General features: G+C 38.0%; 1 protein-coding gene across 1 annotated transcript in view; it reads right to left on the bottom strand.

Moving 5' to 3' along the window:
- ESRRG (estrogen related receptor gamma) overlaps positions 1 to 24,021 on the bottom strand; it is a 246,004-nt gene extending 221,983 nt beyond the window's left edge. Inside the window, 1 exon segment of the mRNA XM_005690471.3 lies at positions 23,788 to 24,021. Within this exon segment, the coding sequence (XP_005690528.2) occupies positions 23,788 to 23,843 (56 nt within the window). The 5' untranslated portion in view covers positions 23,844 to 24,021.

The raw sequence follows: 25,714 nt of genomic DNA on the forward strand, positions 1-25,714 counted from the left end.
GACTAAATATAACGGCCTAGTAGCTAACTAGTTAGATATACACGATTTCAAGTCTCCTCCTGGAGCATCTACATCCACATGTGAACTCCACAGTCATATCTAATGGAAATGAGCAGGTTTACTTACTCACAGTAAGTGATGGTCAGTTACAGGCATGAATTTTACAGACAAGGAAACTAGGATCCACAGTGAGAGATAAAATTGGATGGCGGGGAAATCAAAGAAACAGGAGATGGAGTAAGGAGCCTGGTGTTATCACTTGGAACTTCTATAGGAGCAATGGCATAGTACCTCTCTCCCATTCCTAAGGGACCAAAGACTGTGACAGGGGGAACTGATGCTTAGATAAAATGGATCTCTTGAGAAATGGTCATTTCTGTCCTAGCCTGCCTCAACATGTCCATATTTCTCCCCAGTCTCCAAAATTCAGCTGACAGATTATCAAGCTCAGATAATAACACTGACTGATGTTGGGAACTTTATTCATTCATCCATCTTTCTATCCGCGGAACCTCACAAAGCTGAAGGCTGTATGCTGAGGTCACAGCCAGCACATAAGTAAGGTTATCTGCTTATTTATCTGCACTGCTGTATCAAATACGCTGTCAAATTTAAGCTAGACTGGCTACTAAAATATCAGCTGCAAAAAAACCCAAATAATGACAGCTGAATGATGGCATGTGATTGGTTGACTATATTGAGCACAGGGTGGTTGTTACCCTAGTCCTTTTATTAAATATGAAAGTCAAAGATTTATGTTATGGGTGATGAGGGCAAGAATGCTGTAAAAGTGAGAAAATATGGCAACAGTATGCTGTACATCACCAATGGGATAATTATTTATCTAAAAAGTTGGCATTCTTAGACTTCCAACATGCAGTGTATGAAATTCATATATTCAAAGGAGACATCATAATAACCTGCCGGCTGGTGGTGATGGATATGTTTTTAATCCAAATGACCACAATCTTCAGCCTGCCTGTCATGGAGGGCCAGGGAAAAATGGAATTTTCCTTTCATAACTCTTGATGTTGAAAGAGGAAAAACCTGGAAGCATGATAAGTGGCTCATTCCAATGGACAAATGGACACGGTGCTGAGAGAATGAGCGTGAATAAAAGTCATTGTTCCTGAACTAATGCCATTTTCACTTGTTACACCAAGAAAACAGAGCAAAGGATGGTGTCTGCCTCCTTCCTTCCTGGAAAGCACGAGTTCAAACTGCAACAAAAGCTGGAAAATCTTCAACATGGTGTGGATTCATTTACAAATTACCTCTTGCTGGAGAAAGTCGGGGGCAGGCTGGGATAATATTTGTCTATTAACTAAAACTTATTGTACAAACACAGCAAGAAGAGTTGATGCTGGAGTGCTTTATTGACTCGAAAGCCTCGCCTATGGATTTCCTCCTTTGAGGTTTAGAGGAATTCCTATTTCTCATTTACAGGCTATCAGAAAAGGTATATGACCTGTATTTTTTAATTTATATAAATCCACTCAGTCAATCAGCCTGGGCTGAAATTTAATGGATGTATCAGTCATTGTTGGTCCAGGGAGAGAGCAGGCATCAGCATCCACCATTCCATCTCTCCTCTTACATTACCTCCACCCTCCTTTTTTTCTCTTTTAACCTCCCCAGCTCAGATGTCTCCCCTAACTTCAAGCAAGGAATCTTTCAAAGCTGTTGTTTTTAAAGGGAGAAATCCAAGTAAATATAAACTGATGGAGATACAGGAAGATCCTCTGGCTAATTCGGTTTTTAAAAATCTTCATTTCTCCCATCCATGTGATGCCAATTTTATTACATATTCAGCAAATTTACAGGAACAAGATGTTCCCCTGACAAATTAATCACTTTCCAAGCATTTTATCATATAAATAAAATATCACCACAGGAGAGTAAAATCATCAGCTCAACCAGTTGGTTTAACCCTTCCTTAGGAAACTGGCCTGAAATAGATTAAGGACCACCTCCGAGACACGCAGACACACACACTCCACTTACTCTTAAAACCGTGAGTTCGGCAATCAGACTACTCATAGCAAGGCTTTCAGGGACTTGGAACTTCAGAAGCCAGGTTACAGCGTTTAAAAGAGAGACACTCATACCTCTGGGTTTTTAAATTATTTTTTGGCTGCACTGCATGGCATGTGACATCTCTAGTTCCCCAGCCAAGACTGGACCCATGACTCCTGCACTGCAAACCCTGAGTCTTAACCACTAGACCCCCTTAACCACAGGGGAGCAGAAGTTCACTCCCATCTCCTGCTTTTTAAAAGACAGGAGAAACTGAAGACAAAAGGATCTCTACTACGCTAGAATTTATCTTTTCTTTTTCATAGTTTTATTTCGACATTTCCCCTAAATAATCATCATTAAATACTATGTTTTTATAGACCTATTCTTACCCTACCATTCTAGGCAGGGAAGAAAAAATGCAAGGTACTAGGTTTCTGTCTTTACTTAGCTTTCCCCTCTGCTAATTTCAGAAAGTGAATCCAGCAATTATAAGTAGTAGGGGATTGATAAGGAGTTCACACATGCAGGAGAAATAGCTTCAATTCAAGCTTCCCTGACTAATCCTTATTATGACTCATTTCGACTTCAGAATTTGTCGGTTGAGGTAAGAAGCTAATTTGGCTTTGAGAAGTGAAATCTCAGTTTTGTACTTTCGTTCCAGTGCTTCTAACAACCCATTATTAAGAGCAGAGTAGGAGGGGGCATGAAATATTTATTGAGCGCCCACTCTCACCAAGCTTTTTTTTTTTTTTTTTTTGCATGCTATTTTATTAGATCATTAAACTTAACATACTTTAAGTAAGAGCATAAATTTCTCTGGCTTCCAAACCCACAGTCTGTACCACTGTATATCTTACATCGGAAAATAAAATGCACTATTTTAAAACTTATACCCAATACAATTCTCAAACTCTGATCCTGAGATGAACAGTAGGACACTTGGCAGAGCTTGGCAGGAAAGTTGCCCTGGCAGGTTTCTCTTAACTGTTTCACTGCTCTATATGCACGCGTGCTGCGCCTTCTGTTTGCACTCACCAGAAGACCTGTTTCCTTTCTTGCCATGGGTTCTCTTGCAACAAATACAACCAAGTTTAATCTAGAGAAATCTGGCATCATGCCTGGGCCAGGTATGTGACACCAAAAGGAAAGGTGACCAGGCCATGCTGACTGTCTTCAGTGCTTATATAAATATTAACACCATTCTATTAATGAGCCCTGTTTGGGGAAACCCTAAATGGTCACCTTACCTCCCTACTTATGAGCCCATGAAAATACTGGTAATTTATGTTACATCCTTCTTCTTCCCTATGAATTGCATAATGAAGTTCTTTATGCGAGGCTATTAAGAAGCAACTTGGATGCTACTATTTGCTACTTATCCCATATAATTAATAATATCATAACTGCTATTGAGGGCACTGTTTAAAGCAGCCAGGCTTCTTGAGTGGCATCAGTGGTAAAGAACCCACCTGCCATTGAAGGAGAAACAAAAGATGCAGGTTTGATCCCTGGGTCTGGAAGATTCAGTGGAGTAGGAAATGACACCCCACTCCAACATTCCTGCCTGGAAAACTCCACGGGCAGAGGAACCTGGTGGGATACAGTCCACGGGATCACAAAGAATCAGACATGACTGACAGAGTGCAGAACACAGCCTTCCATAAATACAACTGATTTGACTAAACTTTCAATAGCAAATTTCAGGAATAATCTTTAAAATGAGATTTGCTTTTGAAACAAATGCGTTATACAAAGGCTTTTAGTAACAGTTATTTATTTTGGTTCTAATTAAATCATTATACTCATCAGTGGACTACATAATTATAAAGTCAGCATTCTTAAAAAGAAAGTAATAAAACTAATTAATTTCTTTCTGGGTTGTTCCTTGATAAATTATGAAATTTCTCTTTTACATTTCCTGACAAATACTTGGGCACATAGCTTTCTTTAATAGTTGAGGTTCGTGTCTTTGAATAATACCCTCCAATGAAAATGCCAATCAAATAAAAATAAAATTAACATTTAGATTATGGATTTTCTGGTCCTGTGAGAGAAGATGAAAGAATGAATCCGTAAAATGCTAAAAAGAGATGTTTATAGCAAGTACATGTTCATTTACTAAGCTTCCATTGCCATTTTGTGGAAATAAACATACTTTAAACTCTAAACTCTTCCTGTCAAAACAAATGAGTTTGAGCAAGGTTTGGGAGACGGTGAAGGCCAGGGAAGCCTGGCGTGCTGCACTCCATGGGGTTGCAAAGAGTTGGACACGACTGAGTGTCTGAACAACAAAACTCTAAACTATTCCTGTCAACACAAATATACTTTTTATCATGATCCCTCAGATGGTAAAGAGTCTGCCAGCAGTGTGCGAGACCTGGGTTCGATTCCCAGGTCAGGAAGATCCCCTGGAGAAGGAAATGGCAACCCACTCCAGTATTCTTGCCTGGAGAATCCCATGGATGGAGCCTGGTAGGCTACAGTCCATGGGGTCGCAAAGAGTTGGACACGACTGAGCAACTTTACTTTAAGATAAAGTAAGTTACAACATAACCCAGGCAAAGCTGACACAAGCACATGATCTGATGAAATCATACGCATGTAAATTACTTGAAGATGATATAAAACTGGCCCTGTTTCGATTAGATCGGAGATGTTCTAACACCCTAACCTCAGAAAACAAAAGGGGATAATAAAACAACGATCAGGAAGACCCATGCCTGTAAGTCTTCAATAAGAACAAAATTTAAAAACAAAAAGTCAGTTGAGGTGAATAAAAGTAATTAAGACAATGGGTAAAAAGCTTGTGTTCTTGATTAGATATATTTAAAAACTTTTTCTAAAATATTTCATGACTTTGTACATTGAGTGTGTGCTCAGCCACTCAGTTGTGTCCAACTCTTTGTGACCCCATGGAACACACTAGGCTCCTCTGTCCATGGGGTTTTCAGGCCAGAAGACTAGAGTGGGTTGCCATTTCCTTCTCCAAGGGATCTTCCGGACCTAGAAATCAAACTCGGGTGTCTTGCACCTCCTGCATCGATCGGCAGGCAGATCCTCTACCACTGAGCCACTTGGGAAGCCCCTGACTTTGTATATTGATGGAGCCTAAAATATCTATAAAGTCTTCCCTAAAGTTGTCAGTTAGACACTGAGTCAACTCCTGCTCTTGTAGTTAAACCACCACTATTACCACGCACATGTTACTTCTAATTAATTCATGTCTCTCAACAGTGTCCTTTGCCTGTCAAAAGAGTAAGCATTCAATCATCAGCCAACAGTATCCAAGTGCCTTCAGGAGGAATGGATTTGTTTTCCAGGAAAAGATAATGTATGAAAAGTCACTAATTCTGAGAAAACAATCTTTTCTGGAGGTCTTTATTTCTGCACTGGTGTGCAGCAGAGCTGGGGGTGGGGCTGTGTTGTTCAATGTGAGGCTTGGGGGTGGTAGGCAGAGAGAGCTGGGATGTCAGAGGAAGGAGGAGGATCAGGAGTAAGGACAGACCAGGTGTGGTCGAGTGCGCCTGAATTTTAACTTAATGCCTTTAAATTTTATGGAGTTACTTGGCTTATGACAAACAGCTCATTTTATCTGGCACTGGAAAACGGCTTCAAAGGCAGAAAAAAATCATCTCAAATATTTTTTTAGAAAGTGACTGGTTAGAAAGATATTTCCTCGAAAATAAAAAGTATTTTACTTGAGCAACTATGAAGCAGGCTGCTGCTTATATTTTAAATTAGCAGAATGGTTCTTTTTCATGCCTGTTTTGCTCCAGATAGATATTGCTTATTTAAGTGAAGGCTAGAGCTTGACTGGCTCAAAAAAGCAAGTCCATTAAATTTGCTTTGCAACTGAACTGAGTCAAGTGGGATGGAGTAAAGGAACACTAAAGAGTCTAGTCTATTCTAGAACATAAGCACCAAACGCTTTTCTGGACAGATAGAACTCAGGGAACTATTCACAAACACATTCTCTTTTTAATGGCTCTATCATAAGTTTGTCCATTAAAACATAAAAAAGGTAAGATGTAATATATAACACTATCCATAATCTGTAAGAACCTATACAGTAAAAATAAGGAGGATGCATAAAAAATCATAAACTTGAATGAAGCACCTACCCTCACCCCAAAATTATATTTTATGATTTCCAGGAAAGAAAAAAGGAACGGTTTGTTTCAAGCCTGAATATTACCGATGCCATTCATAGTTCTGGACCTTTGTTTAGAATAATTTTTATTCAGACTAGATCTTCCTAGATTTCAATGACAATGTCAGGCCCGTGGAGCCTATCTTGTGAGATACCAAGAAGTCTTTAAAACCATTATCTTTAAACTCTCCTTATTTTAGTATAAATGATTTCGTTAACTCCAATTTACCATTTCTTTAAGTATTTTGTTTTCGCACTCATCAGTAATTCCTACAACATGCCTGTTTAGCTGGTTTATCAAGACCCCAAACACACAGTTCTATACAGATTTCTATGGTTAAAGCTTTCATTTCATATTTAGTATGTATTAATGGACATGCTGAATTCAGTTACAGGGTTTTGTATATAGCAATTACCCAAAAGATTTTCAACTGGCCACCTATACAAATAAAATTAACATCAATCTTTTTCAAACTGTTTTTCCCTAGTAGAAAAACAAAACAAAACAAAACAAAATATGTATAAATCACGGTTCACTAAAAAGTTGAACGTTTTATTCCCCGCCTCCCCCTCCCCCACCACGCACAAAAATCATCAGTTTCAGAAAGGACAGAGTTGTTTTATTTCTGCTAAAGCTGTGCCTAAAAATATTACATTTCATCAGTTTCACTTATCTTGAAAAGTCCCCAAAGGTTCCCTACCTAAAGCTGGCCATATTTTCAGCGCAAAATAGGCTGAGCCCTGCTATCTAAATCTAGATAAAATTCCTGGGTTTGTAATCTGCACAAAGATCTATACATCTAAATCTCTATGCAAATCAAATGCTTTCCTGCATTCGTGTGAGCATTCCAAAGCACCCAGGGCTCAGGGAGCAAGAGGAGGTTCTTAGAGATTCTTCCCAGCCCTTCTTCTCCTTTCCCTCTATTTATTTATACTAGCTCCCTAAATAATTCACACTGCCTGCTTTTCAGCCCGAATGTGCCTCAGAAGAGGCCTACAATGAGCGATTGCAGTCACCAGATGGACTCGTGAATGCAGCAGGTGGGGCAGATGGCAAGGCGCCCTGTCTGATGCTGCTTGCTTCGGCATGGGCTGCCTTTCTTTCCAGGTACATTATCATCATCCGAACACTGAGTGGTGTGTAGTTTGGGGGTGGGGTGGAAGTGGGGCGCTGGCAAATCTCTGACATGCATTCCTAGAGGAATCATCAATTACCAGCTGCCCTCTTCCTCCCTGCCCCCTACCTAGAGCAACTCTGGATATTTTTACACTGTTGCTTTGTGAGAGGGTCTGTTAAGACTATGGTGAAGGTTTCGCGCTGGACTTTGGCACTAGGCATAAAGAAGGACGCCTGCGTTTTAAAATTCCACCTCGGCTTCATAGCAAGTGAAGAAGAGAGGATTCAAGGGGATGGACACCGGAAAAGTCAGGGAAACTATAAGGGAGAAACGTATTCTCATAGATACTTTGCCAAAAAAAATACAAATGAAAGGAAAAGGTAGGTGAGATGACTCAGCTCCTGTCTGTCATGCCTTTGTATAAAGGTAAGCTGCCCTTTGCATCTATCGAGTGGAGATCAAAACCGTATCTTTATAGCTTTTCAGTGTTGTAGAAAATATTAGCTGTGCCCAAGTTGAGACAGTTCTGTGTCTCATATTTCTTTAAGAGTCATTTCCAAAGAGTGCAGTGTTTCCCTTTCAAAGTTTGTAATTCTATAGTCCTACAGAAAACTGCAATGCCTATCACTTGAAATTGGAAATTTGCAATCTCATGGTGCCAAGCTATCATGAGACAATCACTCAGTAACATGGAGTATAAATTTTAATTGAGCATAAACACTTGACAAAAATTCTCCCGAGATATTTCTGGCATATTCAGATTGGCAATGATACCATGACACCATGATTTTAATCCTTCTATAAACTTAACTGATGCCAATATAAATCTTATTACCTAACTTCACTAATCATCTAATTATTAACATCTAAAAATGTGAAAGAGAATCATTTTAATGACCTGAAGCAAACCAAGCTCTATCTTCCCAAAAATAAATAAATAAAACACTTTAATAAAATGCATTCACTGAAGGGAGACTGCAAAGACAGAAAACTGCTTTGAATTCTATCTTTGAGTCCTGGGGCAAATTGAAATCCCAGGCTTTGGGGAACAGCAATGGGCAGTTTTGCAGGACTGCTGGACAAAGACAGTAGCTGTGAGATTCTCTCAAGATTAAGGGCAAGGTTTCCTTATAAAAATTACCTTTCAATAGTCATTTACTTTGATTAGAATGAATTGACTAACTCAGACTTTGCCCTCACAATCAAACTACACAAATCTAGTGTTCAAATGCATCCTCCTTGCTTTTCCTACGATCAGGTAAATGTTTTTTCTTACCTGATCTTTTAAAGACTTTATCCCCCTCTCATTTCCAGTCTAAGAAACAAAACATACACAAGTCATTTAGAGTATTTTAAGATGTAATGGCAGCTTTGGTGATCAAAGCTTCAAAGGCTTCACAAGGAAGCAGTCTGGACCAGACTTGACTGCTCCAAGACCTCAATCACACTTGCACAATATTTAGGACTGAAATGTACCATTTCTGATTGTGTTCTTGAAGGCTAACTTCTTAGCGCCTTTAAAGGGCCCAAATCAGAAAATCAGAATGGATGCTTCAATTTGCCTAGGTTTTATGTAAAATCCCTGCTACCTAAATTCCTGAAATCATTTTCTGAACACTGACCCAAGTATAAGTTGAAACATGTTTGTTTTTTTTTTTTAATGTACTCAAGATGACTTTATACTTTTATTATTTATTTCCGGAACTTTGTGCCCAAGATAGGACCTATATACAGTCAAATATTTTGGAACAAATGATCAAGAAAATGCAGTATAATGCACTAAATTGATTAGTGACTGTAAAAATTGCAAAGGAATGAATGTAATCTTTTTTGATGCAATAAGAGAAGCTACTGTAAGCAATCAATTGGACACCAGAGAGTTGGCTATAAAAAAATAAACTTCAAAAATCAATTTTAAACTGGTATTTTCTAAACTTGATTTCATTAACTCTCCTTAAGCTATTTGTCCATAACTTAATTAATGTACATAACCAAAGGTACTTAATAATACTAAACAGAAGAAAATGGACATTTCTTAGAAAGATATTAAAAGGCAAATGGTAACAAATTAAAATGTAAAGATAATAATGGTAAAATTAATTTTTAGAATTATACATTTTAGAGTGATTTGAATGTGTGTTCAGACTTCCACAATTAAACTGGCAGGCCAGATTATTTCTAAAATAAAAGTAGTAGCAAAGTCTCAGCTAAAAAATAACTGCTATTAAAAAAATCAAAAAGCAGCAAGTATAAGCAAAGAGTGATAAAATGAGTGGGTCATTACAATTTAAGCATTGGATGTAAGAGAAAATACAGGTAATGTATGGTATAAGATGCTGCTGAAAGTGAATGATAACTAAAATTTTGATTTCTGACACTGCAAAATTATTATTTTAGTAAAGTCTATATGATATTCTAAAACAGATGCACCTTATATAAACACCTATATTTGAACGTACTTTTGGAGTGTCAGAAATCAGTGTCATGCTATAATATACGCATGTGAAAATTTCTACATTTGCTTTGCCCGTGTTTAAAAAATTAGTACATACATGTGTCTGTATTTGTGTATGTGTGTATGTATATAACACAATTTCTCTGATTTATTGCCTTATTTCAGATGCCTTTCTAGAGGTGAATAAATCTTAGAGTTTCAAAGTACAAGTTAGTTGAAACCTAACATAGAAAAATAGATTTCCAAATTTTATCCTGATACACAGTATATACAAGAATTAGCATAATTTAAAGAGAAACATATATTTATATGCCACCTTTCTCTTTCCCAAACAAAATATGGATAAAGTCCCTCAGATGACATAAATTCAGTGCAATGCCCAATTTGTTAAACTCATGCAGTTCCCTATATTAACTATGACTTCTTTTTTTTTTAACCATGACCTTTCTTGGCCAGTTTTATTGTTCCTAGGCAGGTAGCACTGACTGGGAAAAAAAATGAACGGAGAGTGGTTATGATCTCTAATGAAATTACTTATTTATTTGTGGTTTACCTGCCTAGGGGAAAATAGATACTGAGTCATGTAATTAAACACAAAAAGAATCTTGGAAGAAACCAACCAACCATATTCTTAAGAGGCAGGAAATACAACAATCAAATAACTATCAACTTTAAATTTAAGGTAAAGACAGTATCTTTGCAATATTCACCTGTAATCCTGGTTCAAGATTTACCCAGACCACTTTTGCTCTGTTTGGTTTTTCCTCTTGCTGAATATCTGAGAAGAATTTTCAAGTTTTGAGTGTAGAGTTTAAAAAAGAGAGAATGAGCAAATGATCTCTAGCATGCCTTCTGGGAACCTCCACAGAATTATTTGCATAGCCCTTGAACACTGTTTAGTAAACAAGGAGTGGACAGGACCAGAGTGGCTTCTATCTTCGAGTCCTGCTGTCCTTTTTCAAAGCAAGGCAGGGGTTCTGTTTTTAGTACACACTTTGGTTCAGCGTTAATCCTGTTTTATGTTGTTCACACCTGCTGCTGACTAGCAGCCTGCTGATGGGCTGAGGCTCACGCTGCTCAGAGAAATCCCACTCAACTGAGAGGCCGGACAAAAGCTACTGGACAGAGCTGGAAACAAAGCCTGACCAGGCTCCTGAATACAGAAGAAGCAGACCCCACAAAATCTCTCCTCTCATTTGCAAATAAAGTCTCCGATGTCCCAAATTTGCCACCCAACAGTAAACGCAACCAAATGCTCTTCTTTTTTTTTTTTGAAAGCCTAAACCCCATTGGCTTATCTATAGTCCTCATTTTTTTCATATCTTTTGGTAAAATGAATGCCAATATGTGCAAAAAAAAAAAAAAAAAAAAAAAGCTTGCAAGAATCAGGTGTACATGACAGCCACCCTCTGTGTCCTTACCAAAAGAATCTGTACCTGAAACAAACCTCATTATTCACTTAAAATATCCTATTGCTCACCTCTCTATTCATGGAATTTTATATCCCAAAATGAAGATAGAAAATACATATTCTGCCATCCGTGGCCACCGGCTGACCAGGACAGTGACTTGTATGCTAAGACGGTTCTCCCCCGCCCCCCAGCCTGCACTGCATGTGCCTAATAGCAAACATCAAAAGGAATGACTTCTTTTTTGATCTTAGTACCAGCGATAAATCAAATTCAGTGCCACAGACAGGGGGGAAATGCACTACTAAAGGAAAACTCCAAGACTGACAGTGGGACCAGTCGGAGGCATTCGCTCAATCAAGTTTCAGTAAACGATGCCCACCCTCCCTCTCTCCGGAAACAAGATGTAAGCTGTCATGCTCTTACCCAGAGCGAGAAAAACTTACCCAGTCCTGACGTGACCCTAAGTCAAGATGCACTTTCTGCTGACATTTCCAGCGGTGGTCCCAGAGCCCCTCCCACCCACCGAAAGACAGAGTCAATTTCCTTCGTATCTGGGAGTCGGATTCTGCCCGCAGGTGGGCACAGAGAGCTCCTACTGGCCGGCACAGCGCAGCCCTGAGATGAGCCGCACATCTGGGGGTGGGGAGGGTGTCAAATAAATACTCTAGGATCATTTTATTACATCTCCCGAAGCACCTTTCCTGCCTGCCACAGCCAATAAAGCCCCATGGGCTCCACTGCCAGCACTCAGGGAGCCACATGTCTGCCTAACCCACAGCAGTGCATAGATTTAATGGAGCACACTTTTAATATTTCTCTGGGGGAGACGCATGCAAAGTGCTAACTAGCAAACTAAGGTTCTGTTAATGAACGGACGTACAGGTGCCATACTTGAGATGCTGGCATCTTCTTCCCAGTTTGCTTTCCAACTATCTGCCCCGAGCAACATGCTCTTTTGGGGCGGTCAGTCCTCGAGCCTGGCTCCCATGTTGGCGCCATACTCTTCCTCAGCAGGTGAGAAACATACAGGAGCGCTCGGAATCAGAGACGCTACCACAGGTGAGAAGCCAGGTAAAGGCACACTGTTTCTGAGTGTGTAAGACAGTGTTCTTAGGAACTCTCTACTGGTATTAAACAAAAGAAAAAAGTTGTCGAAAAAAACGATACTGTACTTGCCGTAACTGCAGACAGAATTCATGTGTTTTTCATCATCGGACACAGCCCATTCAAACATTGAAAACATAGTTGTCACTTTCAATTTGTTTATGGGATATGAACAGCATAGGAGTAAATTCAATTATTATGTGGAATCACACAAAATTGCTGATATTTGACCATTTCTTGACCTAGAAAAATGGCCATTTCATGTGGCTCAACCTAATTTAATTAGAATCCTATTATCTTACTTTCATGCAAAAATGCCTTAAGTTTGATTGGGAAATTCCATAACTTTCCTTCTTGTTTTCCCTCAGAAAGCTACCTCTATGTTTATTTTTTAATCACTATCAAAATGAGAGATTTTATCGAAGTATATTTCAAGACTTGAGCCTATTAAGATTTGGGGTACACAAGCCTTAGCCATCAAAATTTCACTGGAAACCAAGCTTTGCTCATTAGTCCACCCACTCATTCCATAGAGTGTTTCCTCTAAGGCTTGGCCTTGTGAGAAGCAACTTGGCAATCCCATAAAACACAAGAGCAAATGCTTCATCCCAAGGGCCAAGAGGACACAGTGATGGAAAAAGATGGACAAGTCTCAGCTTTGACGTTCTGAACTAAAGGACTTGAATTACGGGTGATTCCCGCCCCCCACCCCCCAGTGACTTTGTAAGTTTGCTCAAGACTGAAAGACTTTAGCGGATATCAGCAGCAGTAGCGGCTCTCAGATCAGGTGATATTTAGCGTTTTGCATGTAGTATTGGCGATGTGATGAATACCCTCAGATAAGAAGGGGAAAAGGAGCGGCCACGTGCAATTGACCACAGTGTACTACCTGCCTCCGCCTCCAGCGCTGCTCCTAAGTTGGCCCACTTCTGAAGAAAGTGATCCCACCTTCGTTGGAGGATAGCGCTTTCCTCGGGCACAGATTTTTATTTCAGTTTGAATCTTACACCATTACATTGCCAGTGATGCATTTTTATGTTTACAATTGACATCTTCGTCAAAGAATGAAACCTCTGAGCAACGGCTCAAAAGCATGAAGGTTGCCTGCAGTTAAGTACTTAAATTATTTTACACCTAAACGGAGCCCAGTTGTTTTGAGTTAAAACTTAATAAACCTTAAAAGGATGACCTTTCTTGCACAGAAAGGCCCAGGGTTACAAAAAAGAAACGAACTTTCCAATGAAATATATTTTAAGGAACTAGTGCTGAACAAAGGGCTAGTTAAAGCTGAATGCTTTGTCAATTTATCAGCTTGTGAACATTCTGTTCCTGAATTCCCCACTGCTCCTGAATGTATGGAACGGTGGTGCCTTGCTTAATCGAATACTATTGATTCGAGTGTGTCACAGTGATCTCATTGAGAGTAATCAATAGTAATCCAAAATCAATCAATCTGGCTCTTGCACTATCATTTATCAAATCTGAATACGCCAAATTATTTGTAGGCGTCAAATTACAAAGAAGAGAAAAGGGGAAAACGGGGGAAGTTAATGGTTTATATTGAAGAGCAAGACCAATGTCTTTTTTTTTTTTCCTTTAAAATGGACAACTACTTGGCCAAATGCATTTATCTTCTCATTAATGTATCCTAAATTTATAATGAATCTCATTCCATTCTTGGGAAAGAATAAGACTTCTTGTACAGGAGTGAACTGGTTCAGCATAATCTTTAGAAACTTAAAGATGCCCCAGCTTGCGGAGATCACACCAGCATTTTCCAAGTCTGAGTAGCTACGTTTCAAATGCCTGTCATCCATCTGCTGGTAAAAAGGAGACGGGACTGGCATAGGACAAAACTGCATCTCTAAGGATCAGAAATGATGGTTAATGGAATCAGAGTGGAAAAAGGAAGAATTAATTTCTCCAGAGAATGTACACCTAGATGCACCTGCTTATCAAAGAAGCTGCTATTGGCGCTGAGGGTTCCTTTATCAACATATTCACCTGTAATTTAGTCCAGGTAATAAATCCTTCTATTCATTACAGCACACACTCAAAAGCACTCCTACTATTTAACGTGAATGAAAAAAAGGCCCAGAGTGTCTAAAACATTTACTTTCGCTAATGTAAAAGTGTTGGCATTTTACTTCATTCGCGATAAGCTGGTGCCAGTGGAAGTGATTATTCTTTTCTTATTCAAAGCCTATCAGCATTTCGAAAAGCTCTCTCCATCTTATCAGGTGTATGAACAGCACAGTTACTGAAAACAGTTTGTACGGCTCCTCTCTCTTTCTGCCCAGCTATCTGATAAACCCCCAACTAACTAACTGTATTTACACACAATCAAACAGAAGTTGTATCTTCCGCGCGGTCGCCACATTCCAGTTGGCCGTAGGTTTTTCTGCTGTGACATTAACTTAGCAAAAATGTCAGTAGCGAGTACCCCAAACTGACAACAATCAAGAAAACACTATAAAAGCACTCAGCTAGAATGCACGACAAACAGAGACGAAAGCAAAACAAATGCGAATGGTTGAAGGCAATCTCTTTGGAATTTGAGGGGGGCGGGGGATAAAGTGTACCGTGTGTGTGCAAATCGGGATGAAAATCATGCACTTACCTTTGACCAAAGTAAATGATCTTTTAGCAAAACAGATAAATAGACAGACAGCAATTTTAAAAGAAAATACTGCTGACATGGAGGGGGTTCAGGAAGGTTTCTAAGAACTGAGCACGTATTCCCCCCACATTTCAGTTTATCTCAATGTGGGGCAGAGAGGTTCTATAATATAAGCAAAGTAAGACAACAGACAGTATCACCGAACTTACCCCATAAACCGAAGACAAGATAGAAAGCAAGGCTGTCACATATGGTGACCACATTCTCAGGACAGATTTTCCAATCATTAAAACCCTCATAAATGCTCTAGACATTAAAGTTTTGTTCACTATAAGGAAATAGAAAAATACAAAAAATACAATTTGAGTGTTTAACCTCATCATTTTTCTCATTCTTCAGACTTAACCAACTGAACAGTCCCATATACAGGTACAAAAAAAGAACCATCCTAGAGACTAAGCTAAGGAGATGATCCCCTCTCCATTTCTGCCTGGTTAAAAAATGCTTTCAGGAGTTTCATGGTTCATTCAAATCGAGAGACATCCCTAATCATTTCTGGGTAGTTCTTCAGAGCATGAAAGACAACAATATTTCCAGAACAGAAGAGAAATATGAAACTTATTTGAACAACTGAATAATACATTCCTAACCCCATGAAAGAATCTCTGCCTGGGCTTCGGTGCATAAATGGTCCATTTGTTCCTCACCTCCTTTTGCTGAATGGCTAGGAGAGAACAGAAAAAGGCAGCCACATGCTCCCACCTGAGCCCAACTCCTGATTCTGTCTAGACTCCAAGAACAGAATGAGCCTTTCCTCAGATGGGGAGAGCAATAAGATGAATTAGCCAAGTGTGCAGTTCAGTACAATTCAGCTGATGGTTGCCTTTCCATCTGTGACACTATGATCCCAAGACTGGTGAGGCAGGTCTCATTTAAGTCTCTGGCTAAAAGGGGTGCTTCTGTCATTTCTTAGGGCCCAGGACCAACTGTATACAGTCACTTTCTCATATATATTTTTTTCTTTCTTTGGCCATGAACTGTTGGTTACGAGTATAACAGTCCTCCTCAAAATATCTAATCTATTTTAATAGATCAAAAGAAAGCATTGATAAGAGTATTTTTTCATTTAGGGAAAAATGAATACAATGTAACAAGACAACTTAGATTTTTTGGAGAAGTTAAAGTGCCACAATAATTTGGAATTATGGAGGGCAAAGAGCTATTGATTGAACAACCTCACATTTGAATTTTTCTCTTAAGTACCTCTGTCTCTATAATTTTTCCTATGACTCACTATTTTTGCTCACACTGAACACAATTGTAGATATTCTTTTCAAAGCAAAATAAATTTTTATAACTACAGTCTGTAATAACCTACTAACTGGCCTGAAAAGGACATCTTTTCATACATTTTCGCTTCTATTGTATTAAGAAACTTAATGTATTTATTTAATGAGTCCTTTGTTTTTCTCAGAAGGCATTGCAAATGAATAAAATCTTCCTAGAATAGATGAAAAAGGAATTCTCACATACAAAAGTACAATTCTGATCATGGAGGAGAAAAAAAGAATTCAGTTCTCCTGCCTATTTTCTGTGCATAAGTTCTTGATTTACTTTTTTAAATTTCATTTTTTCAACCTAGGAAACAAACAGGAAAGCACAAGATACCTTTTTTTTTTCTTTCGCAGAAAATGTATGCAACATGCAACAAAAAAAGAAATGTCCCTTTAAAGTGGACTGACAAGGCTTTTGATTTTCCACTTGTTAAAGTCTTTATATACATCACACGTAAGAGCAACTAAGATTCACTACTTTGGACCTTTTTTTTTTAAACAATAAACCCCATTATTATCCCTTTATTTCCAAGATAGTAAAAAGATTTGAACAAGCTTCAGTTACTCTTTTTCTTTTTTTGAACAAAATTCATTATTATCTACCCTTTCTGTAGTCCCACAGAGTTTTAAAGAGAAGTAAGCAAACAAGCTGGTTTTCATTGCCCTTCTACTAGCCATCAATCTCTGATACAATATGAGAATTTATTGGTCGCTTCCCTTTTATTTAGTACCATCTTAAGCAACTGTTTGCGGAGGTGTATGAGGAAGCAAAGTTAAATTGACACGTCTGTGATATGCCTGACAGCCCTTCGTATGCCTAATATTAATTTGCTTTCTTTGGCTAGGTAAGTGCTGCCAAAGCATATTATATATAACGTGTACTTCCAATCAAAATGATGAAAAGTATATATGCAATTTTGTTTCACTCAAAGCAAGGTGAGAAAGCACAGAGGAATGTATATGACAGAGACTGCCTTTAATAATCAATATATAAATTTGCTTTCAAGTTCTCTTTTTACAATGCAATCTGATCTTCGATAGGCTCTCCATGAGTTTAACACTTTAAATAACTCTTTAATAGATTTTAAATGCCAAAAACCAGTGTTTTCATTTATTAGACTGTGTGAAAGAATTCCATATAGCCAGAGGCAGCATTTCTAATGGCTAGTGTTGCATGTTATATATTTATATTCAAATGCACATACAGATCTATGTCAGTATATTGAAATAAGACTTTAATTGGCCAGTGAGAAGCCAATTTATTTAAAACTGTACTTTTTCTTTTATTGCTTTGCCTCAGTGAGTTATCTTCCAAATAAATAAACATGCATTGCCATCAATTAAAATGACAAAACATTTGAAAAATCAGAACATAAAAAAGCAAGCTTATTCCAGACATTTTAAAATATTTTTTATAAATTAAAAAAGGAGGGGCCTGAAGATATACATACACAACACAGATACAATCTGTATCTGCTCAATTTGATGGTTTTGCATAGTTGATTAGAAAATACATTTGGAAATACTGAGAAATAGTGTCCAAATCAAAGAAAAAGAAACATCTGGCACTTCTGTAAAGAAAAAGTAGAGAGAAAGGATGTTTGTCATAACTAAATGGAAATTATTTTTATTAGCTAGGTTTCCCAGACTTTGACAGTAGAAATCTAAAATGAACTTGAAACAAGAATAAGATGCCAGGTAAATCCTTCAAAAGGCAGAAGGCTGTCACTTAACACTCTCAGATAATAAAGGAGCTAACTTTCAGCAGATGGATTGGCATAAAGAAACAGCAGGATTTTTTCAAACAAGGAACATTAAATCTGTTTAAGTATTATACAAACATATAAAGGTGGGAAATGAATCTAGGAATTTAAACAAAATATGCATTAGAACAAGAATTTGAATAGAAAGAGCATTTGGATAAATGTTTTCTCTCAACACTCACTCAGATTTACTGAGCAAGCACAGACCTTTAAACTTACCTCTGAGAATAAAATTCAAAAATTCACAAACCTATGATGTATTTCAGATGTATATAATGATAATTAATTTTCTATATTTGCTTTTGGCAAAAAAGAAAATGACATATTTATAAAGTGCAGATAAGTGAAATTTTTATTTTGCATTTATTTAAAAGCTATCATGTTTTCATTAAGATATATTTATCAGGCCCAACTATATAAGAAAACATGTAGCTAAGAGCTAATTCAAAACTGGTTCTTGGATATGGGCCCAAACCATTAAATTATGTACTTAATACTAGTGGCTTATTTCCTATTTTATAAATTATTTATGATTTCTATATACTGAATTTCAAAATGATAATAATTAAAAATGTATAAAATCAGAAATAAATTAATATATTAGGTTACCTGTTACCTGTCATTTATACAGCAGCTAAACCAATTTAGTTTAAAATCAGACTTGGTAAATACCTGAAATACTAATTCAAGGTTAAAATGATGCCCAGGAAATTTAACTAGACACTAGCTGATTAGAAAAACACTTGAGATCCACTTTCTTATATAAATACACAAGAGCACTCAGCAGCACACCTATATTCTACATACATACTTCTTCCCATGTCTATATATGTATTTCACCTGCATACTATACATGCACATAAATGCACACACATGTGTATAGCATATTCTACAGACTGCTTTGGATTTTAAAGTAGCATATGCAGAGCTATTTATTTACAATGGGAGAGACCATGGACATCCAATACACATGGCTATGAAAATAATAATCAACAGCAAAATATACAAAATGCAGTAAGAGAGAATGTCAAGAGGTAGAGACGCGGGGTGTCATCCCCGGACTCTCAAATACACATACAAGTATGATTGGAGAAAGAGAACCTAAATATTTCACTGTCAGAGAATGTAGAAAACAGCAATTCATTTCTATCTCATGTGCTTTAGGACAATGACAATTTAATACAAGGCCAGTGGATGTAAAAGAGATAAAAACTGAACAAACTGGGCCAGGGCAATCAAAGATTTTCTCCAGAGAGCTGGCTAGGGCCGGAGCTCATATGCACTTACAGCAGATCAACACTGTATTGTTTCTCTCTCCCATGAATTTGCTATGAAGCAAAATTCAGAGCAGAGCTTATCTGCTGCAATGACTTGAAACTTCTACTGAGATACCTCAACGCTCTCCTCTCATTTCTAAACGCTTGGTGGGTGATTCTGAAAAGTTTATTTGCTATTAATTGCTGTCACAGAAATCATGGCTATCAACTGCCACTTGTGTGACCAAGTATCAACCCTAAGCACAGATTTTGATTTATTTTTATGAAATAACATAAGCAAACCATTCAGTGCCGAACAGCACTTAGGAAGTCAAACAAAGAAATATTTTGTTTCGTCACTAGGCTAAGACAAATGTTGAGAAATTTTTCACAAGTGATACGGACTTGAGATTAGGCATTATGCCTACCTTCCAAAAAAAGGGCTTCTTCTTTGTCTGTACTTCTTGCAGGAGTGAGGTATTGTGAAAGTATTGTTAAACAGAGTCATAGAGAAGTTACCTGCCCCCTTTGATGAATAGCACCATGGACCTAAAATTAATTGCAAAAGTATGGCCTGGCTAATGAGATGGTCCTTATCTTTTTTTAGCACAGGAAGCACAAGTATTTTTCTACTGGCTCAATATTCTACAAAAATGCCTAAACTATTCTTAACTCAGTAAAAACATTATTCAAAGACCTCAAAGACACAAAATAACACAAATTCTAAGATCTAGAAAATTCAGAATGAAAACTAATTTCCTGTATTATTTTCTTTCTAAATCTTTATTTTCTTTTTGCTTTGAAAAGAAGGACAACAGAAAAAAAAAATCTTTTCTCTGGCTTCTATTAGCATTTTTTAAAGCTGAATTACAATACCATTCTTTATAAGATGACCAATATATATCACAGGTCAGATTAAATCAAAGAAATATATCAAAGGCCGTCAATTTAGAATTAAAAAAAAAAAGAACAATGATGCCGTATTAGGGGGAAAACACTAGAAAAATGATCATCCATGCAAGAGAATTAATGGATATCCACAAGGGCTTTGCTAATAACATGGGTTAATTACCACTGCAACACACTAGGCTCAGTAAATAATGCAGCAGTGCCATAAACACATTAAGATGAGAAACCATCACTGTAAGAACCAGCCAACACCATCACCCTTGCCTCTAACCAGGAAATGGGAAGCTGATTCCCAGCCCTTTCTGCAAAAGGAGGATTTCTAAACTTACCACCCAATGTGTATAGGGTAATACATAAACACACTGACACAAAGGGCTAGTGAGACACAGGGTGTCCAGCACTTACTCACCACTCCCTTTCAACACTGATTCTCTTAACTCAGAACACTTTTTTTGCTTACTCCAAGGAGAAAATCATATGTTACATAATTCACACTGTCTGGATATTTCGACCATACGTAGTTTGGGATATGGGGTTATTTAATTTTTAGAGAAACAGAATTAATCTGTTCACTTTAGGGATGTGATGGGCAAGGTTACGAGAATCTACAGCTCAGGAACATTCACCCTAAGTGCAGCCAGTTGTCACTTCCAGCAATTTACAAAAAAAATCATCTGAAATCCCCTACCTTTAAGGCTGCAGGTGTTTTCAACAGATTTGTAGAGAAGAAACAGGAAGAAAAGTAACATGAGCTCCATGTCTGCAGTTTAAGTATTCTTTCTTTGAAAAATAAACTTAAACAGTCTGTTCATAGTTCCCAAATAATATCACATCTAAAGTGACTTCGGCAAGCTCCTATCTTTTTTAGAAAATTGCCTCCACTCTGATTTAGGCTTTTCATTGTTGTTGTTATTGTATACATTTTTCCTTCCAGCCTATGTTTATCCCATGTATTTTGACATTATAATATTACTTTTGGATAGTTGTATTTCAATTTACTTTAGCTTGTAACAAGGAGTGATGAGACAGAGAAAAGAATCAAACCCTGAAGCAGAAAGAGTAAACCTTACAAAATAAAACTTGCATAGCTCCAAACAGGAATTTTAAAAAAACAAACACAAATCTGCTTAATTTTTGAGGTCTGGATTTTCATGATCAGGTCTGGATTTTCATGATCAGGCTGAAATTCAAATACTAAACTGTTCCCTCCTAGCCTTGCCTGTTTTGGAGTGTTTCAATTGCCTTTCCTTCTTCCAACAGCTGTGACAACTGCTAAAACAGTCAGTAAAATTAAGTCCGCTCTATAATCCTGTAGTCAATGTTACATTTTAATCAGAGGTTGAAAGAGAACCGTGATGAGCACACTCATTTAGAATGATTAGACTGACACATATGTCAAAATGAGCAGATATATTATTTTCATCTATTTATGCTATCAGTTATTACTGCTATTAAATGTGAAACAAGCTTTCAAGTATTATGCTCTTTAATGCACTGGCACATTTCCCAAAATTAAAAAAAAAAAAACATAGTTATAGGTTAACATTTTAGGCTCTCCTAATGGTGGTCAATAAATTGAAGGAATCTTTTCAACAGCCTCCACAGCAGAAATTGTCCAATATTCTCCTCTGAAACTGCATAACTCTGGTTTCATTTCTGTGTATACACACACGTGATGGGGTTTAACCCAGCACAATTACTATGAATATTAATAGCATGTATAAATTCTGTGGTTTATTAATTGAGACAGAGAGGCAGATGCGTTACTAAGCATTAGATCTTTCTGTCTGTCCAGTGAACCACGTAACCATCAGAGCTGCATCCAAACAATAAATCTGTATTTTTTAAAGATGACTTTTAATTGAGCCAAAAAGGAAAGCTAGTTTGAATCTTGCGCCAAAGCCAAAAGGACATGTGTCCTGATTTCATTTAAATGCATCTGCTTTAAGAGGCTTATCGAAACTAATTATTCAAATTAGCTATAAGAAGTTAAATTCAAGGAAACTATTTTACAAAGAAGGCTAGGGGAAGAAGGCAGATTTTTAAAGTTTGTTTTGTTTATTTATTTATGAGAGAAAGTTCTGAATTGGGTGAGCTTGGATAATGCATTCTTCCTGACATGAAGGTGTATTAAATTCTCCAGTGCTACAGCCTCAGGTGTACTAACCTTCAAACTCCACTTGAGTGGGCAGTCCTACCTTTGTTTATTTTTCATTTTTATTTTCACACAATTTAAGGTTTCTTCCTTGGAGCATTTGCAACTGACGCAAGCACTGCCTTCCAATCTTTCGGTTCTTCCTAAGTCCATCCGTGGGCTAACATCCCTGGTGTGAGTGTGTATGCGTGCAAGCACGTCTACAGACAGGCATACACACACACACTCAAACATATGAGGAGCCACTGAGACTGCAAGTCACTTTTCATCTCTTGCTTAATTACAAAGCAAGGCAATATGCAGTCACTAAGGACCGCTAGTGGACATCTACCTATAATGCATGACCTCCTCCTCTCGAGGGTTTTATGTTTTCTTCACAATCTAGGGAGAACTGTTTGCCAAGAGCACTCTTTTCAGAATTATAACAGTTGGTATTACTGTAATGGGAAAGCAAAGCCATATAACTGACTCAACAGAAAGAGGAACCAGTGACAGTTACTGTGATAAACTAGTATTTTATCTTAACAGTGGGTTGAAATTAAGTTTATGACCTACTCATTTTTACCCAAGAATGCCTGATTTACTCCTTTTACCCCCTACTCACTTCCCCCCGACCCTGAGCAATACAAATATGTATATTTCCATGGGCATAAAGATATTCATAAATACGAATGAAACTGCATCTAAGGACAAAAGTACTTTTCTGCATTTTCTGGACATGATACACGAAACAAATCCACAATCTCAGCATCATCTGTTCAAGGAGAAATTTAAAAAGTCACTACTGTTTCTTCTTTAGTTTTTTTTTTTTTTCTCCCTTTAAATATTTATAGCGTGTGAAAAATCTCATGTTACTTAATGGACTGATTTGTCAGTTAAGTGCTGACTTAATGCTAACCATGCAAATAACATTATTCTAGCCCCGGCTTGCATAGGGCTAGTTTTTAAATTGTTCTCTGAAGGAGAATTAGTAAATGTGCAATTTTGCCTCTAACTCCGAGTGGTAAGAAATGACGGGGAGCTGAAAATATCTGTCAAGCTGCAAATACATAAGAGGCACTCAATAGTATAAATCATTTTGAATATTGTATTTTAAAACATCTTTCCTTGGGAAAATGGGTCCTAGTAAAAGATGCATTTTAACAGTTCACTAAGCATTTGTGCCAAGTGCCTATTCTTAGCACCTGAATAAGAAGTGACTGTCACACAGCTGTTTTACTGACAGTCACTGAGCTTTGCCTCAAAGGTAACATTGTAGTCAGAGAACAATTCTCGACTTCCTGAATTAGGAGATCACCCTCAACACAAAAGGCACAAGACAGACACAAACAAGCACTCGTGCACACGAAATACCCAGGACATTACCTGATTCAGTGCGCCAAGATCCATTCCGTCCACCCCCCAAACCACCCTCCCCCCCCCCGCCCCGCCATACACACAAACACGCGCACCCCCACGACGAGTTTTAAAAAGGAAAGAAAAAGGTACCTACTCTTCCTCGTAGTGCAGGGAAAAAGATTCAGGAAGGCAAAGTTCTACCGAATCCATGTGCGACCGGCAACCATTATTTGTGTACCCCCGCTATAAATCAAAGTTTCCTTGACAGAGCACAGTGCAATTAACACAAATGTTCTCCTAGTGACAAGCCTATAGGCACAGCCAGTTGGGACCAGAGCTCTCACACTCTCCTAATCAAGGACTTAAAGCCCCGATTGGAGCTTATTAATATGAAGTAGAGCTTAACATATGCAGTCCCACCGGCCCAGGCGCGCAGCCGATTGGGGGGCGGCTGCCCAATCAGGAGGGAGGCGACGGGAGGCTGCGAGGAGCCGCGGAACCAGGCAGGTACGAAGGGTGCAGAGACGCGACCCGGCTAGAAACTGAGCGCGAGAGAAAAGGGAGCGGGGACCAGAGATCCGGACGCTCCCGGGAGATACTGCGCCAGGCCCGTGCTTGCTTGCTCTTTCTTTTTCTCTCTTCTCTCCTCCCGTGGGAAGCTAGAAAAGAAACCTAACTAATTTAACCCTCCAAGCCCCGGAGGGATCTGTCTTGGGTTTCTCACCCAAGATCTCTTTTTGCCTTGCCCAGAAGAACTCACGCAGACTCTCAGAGTTAATTTGGGAAAGGATTCTGCGGAAGGTAGAGAATGAAGTTTGTCCTGCCGTTGTCTGTGTTTGATTCCACCGGGGAGGGGGCTCCTGCTTATTGAGTGCTGTACTTTCTCATTGATCCGTCATCGTGTTGTCGTCTGTTTCTCTGATCTAGACTGGGCATTAAAAAAAAAAAAAATCCAAGATATGACTTCTAAATTGTTCGGGCATGCGAAGTGGGAATCGTCCTCTGAGGTGGATTGCAGTTTTACATCACTACAGAAGAGGAGAGTGCCTCAATGCAATTTTCGAAAATGCCTATGTAAATTCTATACGTAAATATTTCTTTACCTGCTCCCCCTCTCTCTACCTATAGATATACAATGTATAGCTTTTCAAAACAAAGATAAAACAACTGCGGGACAAATTGGCTCCTCCAGTTTCAGGAGTAGGAGACAGGGCTGCTGGGTAGCTAGTGCATTAAAAACGTCTCAGTGCATTTTGACAAAATAAAGCCTTCCTTTTTTTTTTTTTTTTTCCCTGTAGGGAAAGCAGTGCTAACCAGCGCACTGAATGTGTTCTTAGTCATACATTTATTTCAATACAAGCTTCCAAACTGGGAAACATATACAAACACATATGATTTTTACCCCAAACATCAGCTTTCAAATAAAATGTAGTTTATGTATTTGTCAATTATACATAACACACCCTGAATGCTTTAAAAAATCAACTCAGAAACATTTCGTAAATCATCACACAGTTTGGTCATTATAAGCATGAGTTTCAAACAGAAGTGCTTTTTAAAGACAGAATATAAGAAGAGAAGGTTGTTTTTTCTCTAATAGTGTATAAGCCTGATTTTAGTTTCCATATAACAAAGAGTTTGCTTAAGTCCTATTTTTAAATACGGGATCTTTTTATACTAGCAAATGTACATGGTAATAGCTACCAGCTATTTATGGCAAAGAGATAACTGCTACCTTATGACCCGAAATTTTGATATAATTCAGCTCTACTGCTTACCAACCCTTTTCCTATTAAGTCTGACATGATATAAATAGTCTAATCTTTGAGATCAAAATAAATTAGTTCATATATCCAGTCTGTGTTCAATTCACTAGATCAGAATTCAACTCTTTCTTCCACCCTCTCAAATTTTCTAGGCCTTTAAAATAGAACAGCCACATTAACATTCAGAATATAAAAATGACAGACATGATTTGGTTTCCCCCACAGAAGAAAGCAATTTCCTTGCCATGTATTTAGCCATATCTAAAGATATGGGCCTGATGCCTTTTGTTTGTGGTCTAAAGGCATACAAGTTTC

This window comes from Capra hircus, chromosome 16, assembly GCF_001704415.2.
Source record: "Capra hircus breed San Clemente chromosome 16, ASM170441v1, whole genome shotgun sequence".
Classification (NCBI taxonomy): Eukaryota; Metazoa; Chordata; class Mammalia; order Artiodactyla; family Bovidae; genus Capra; species Capra hircus.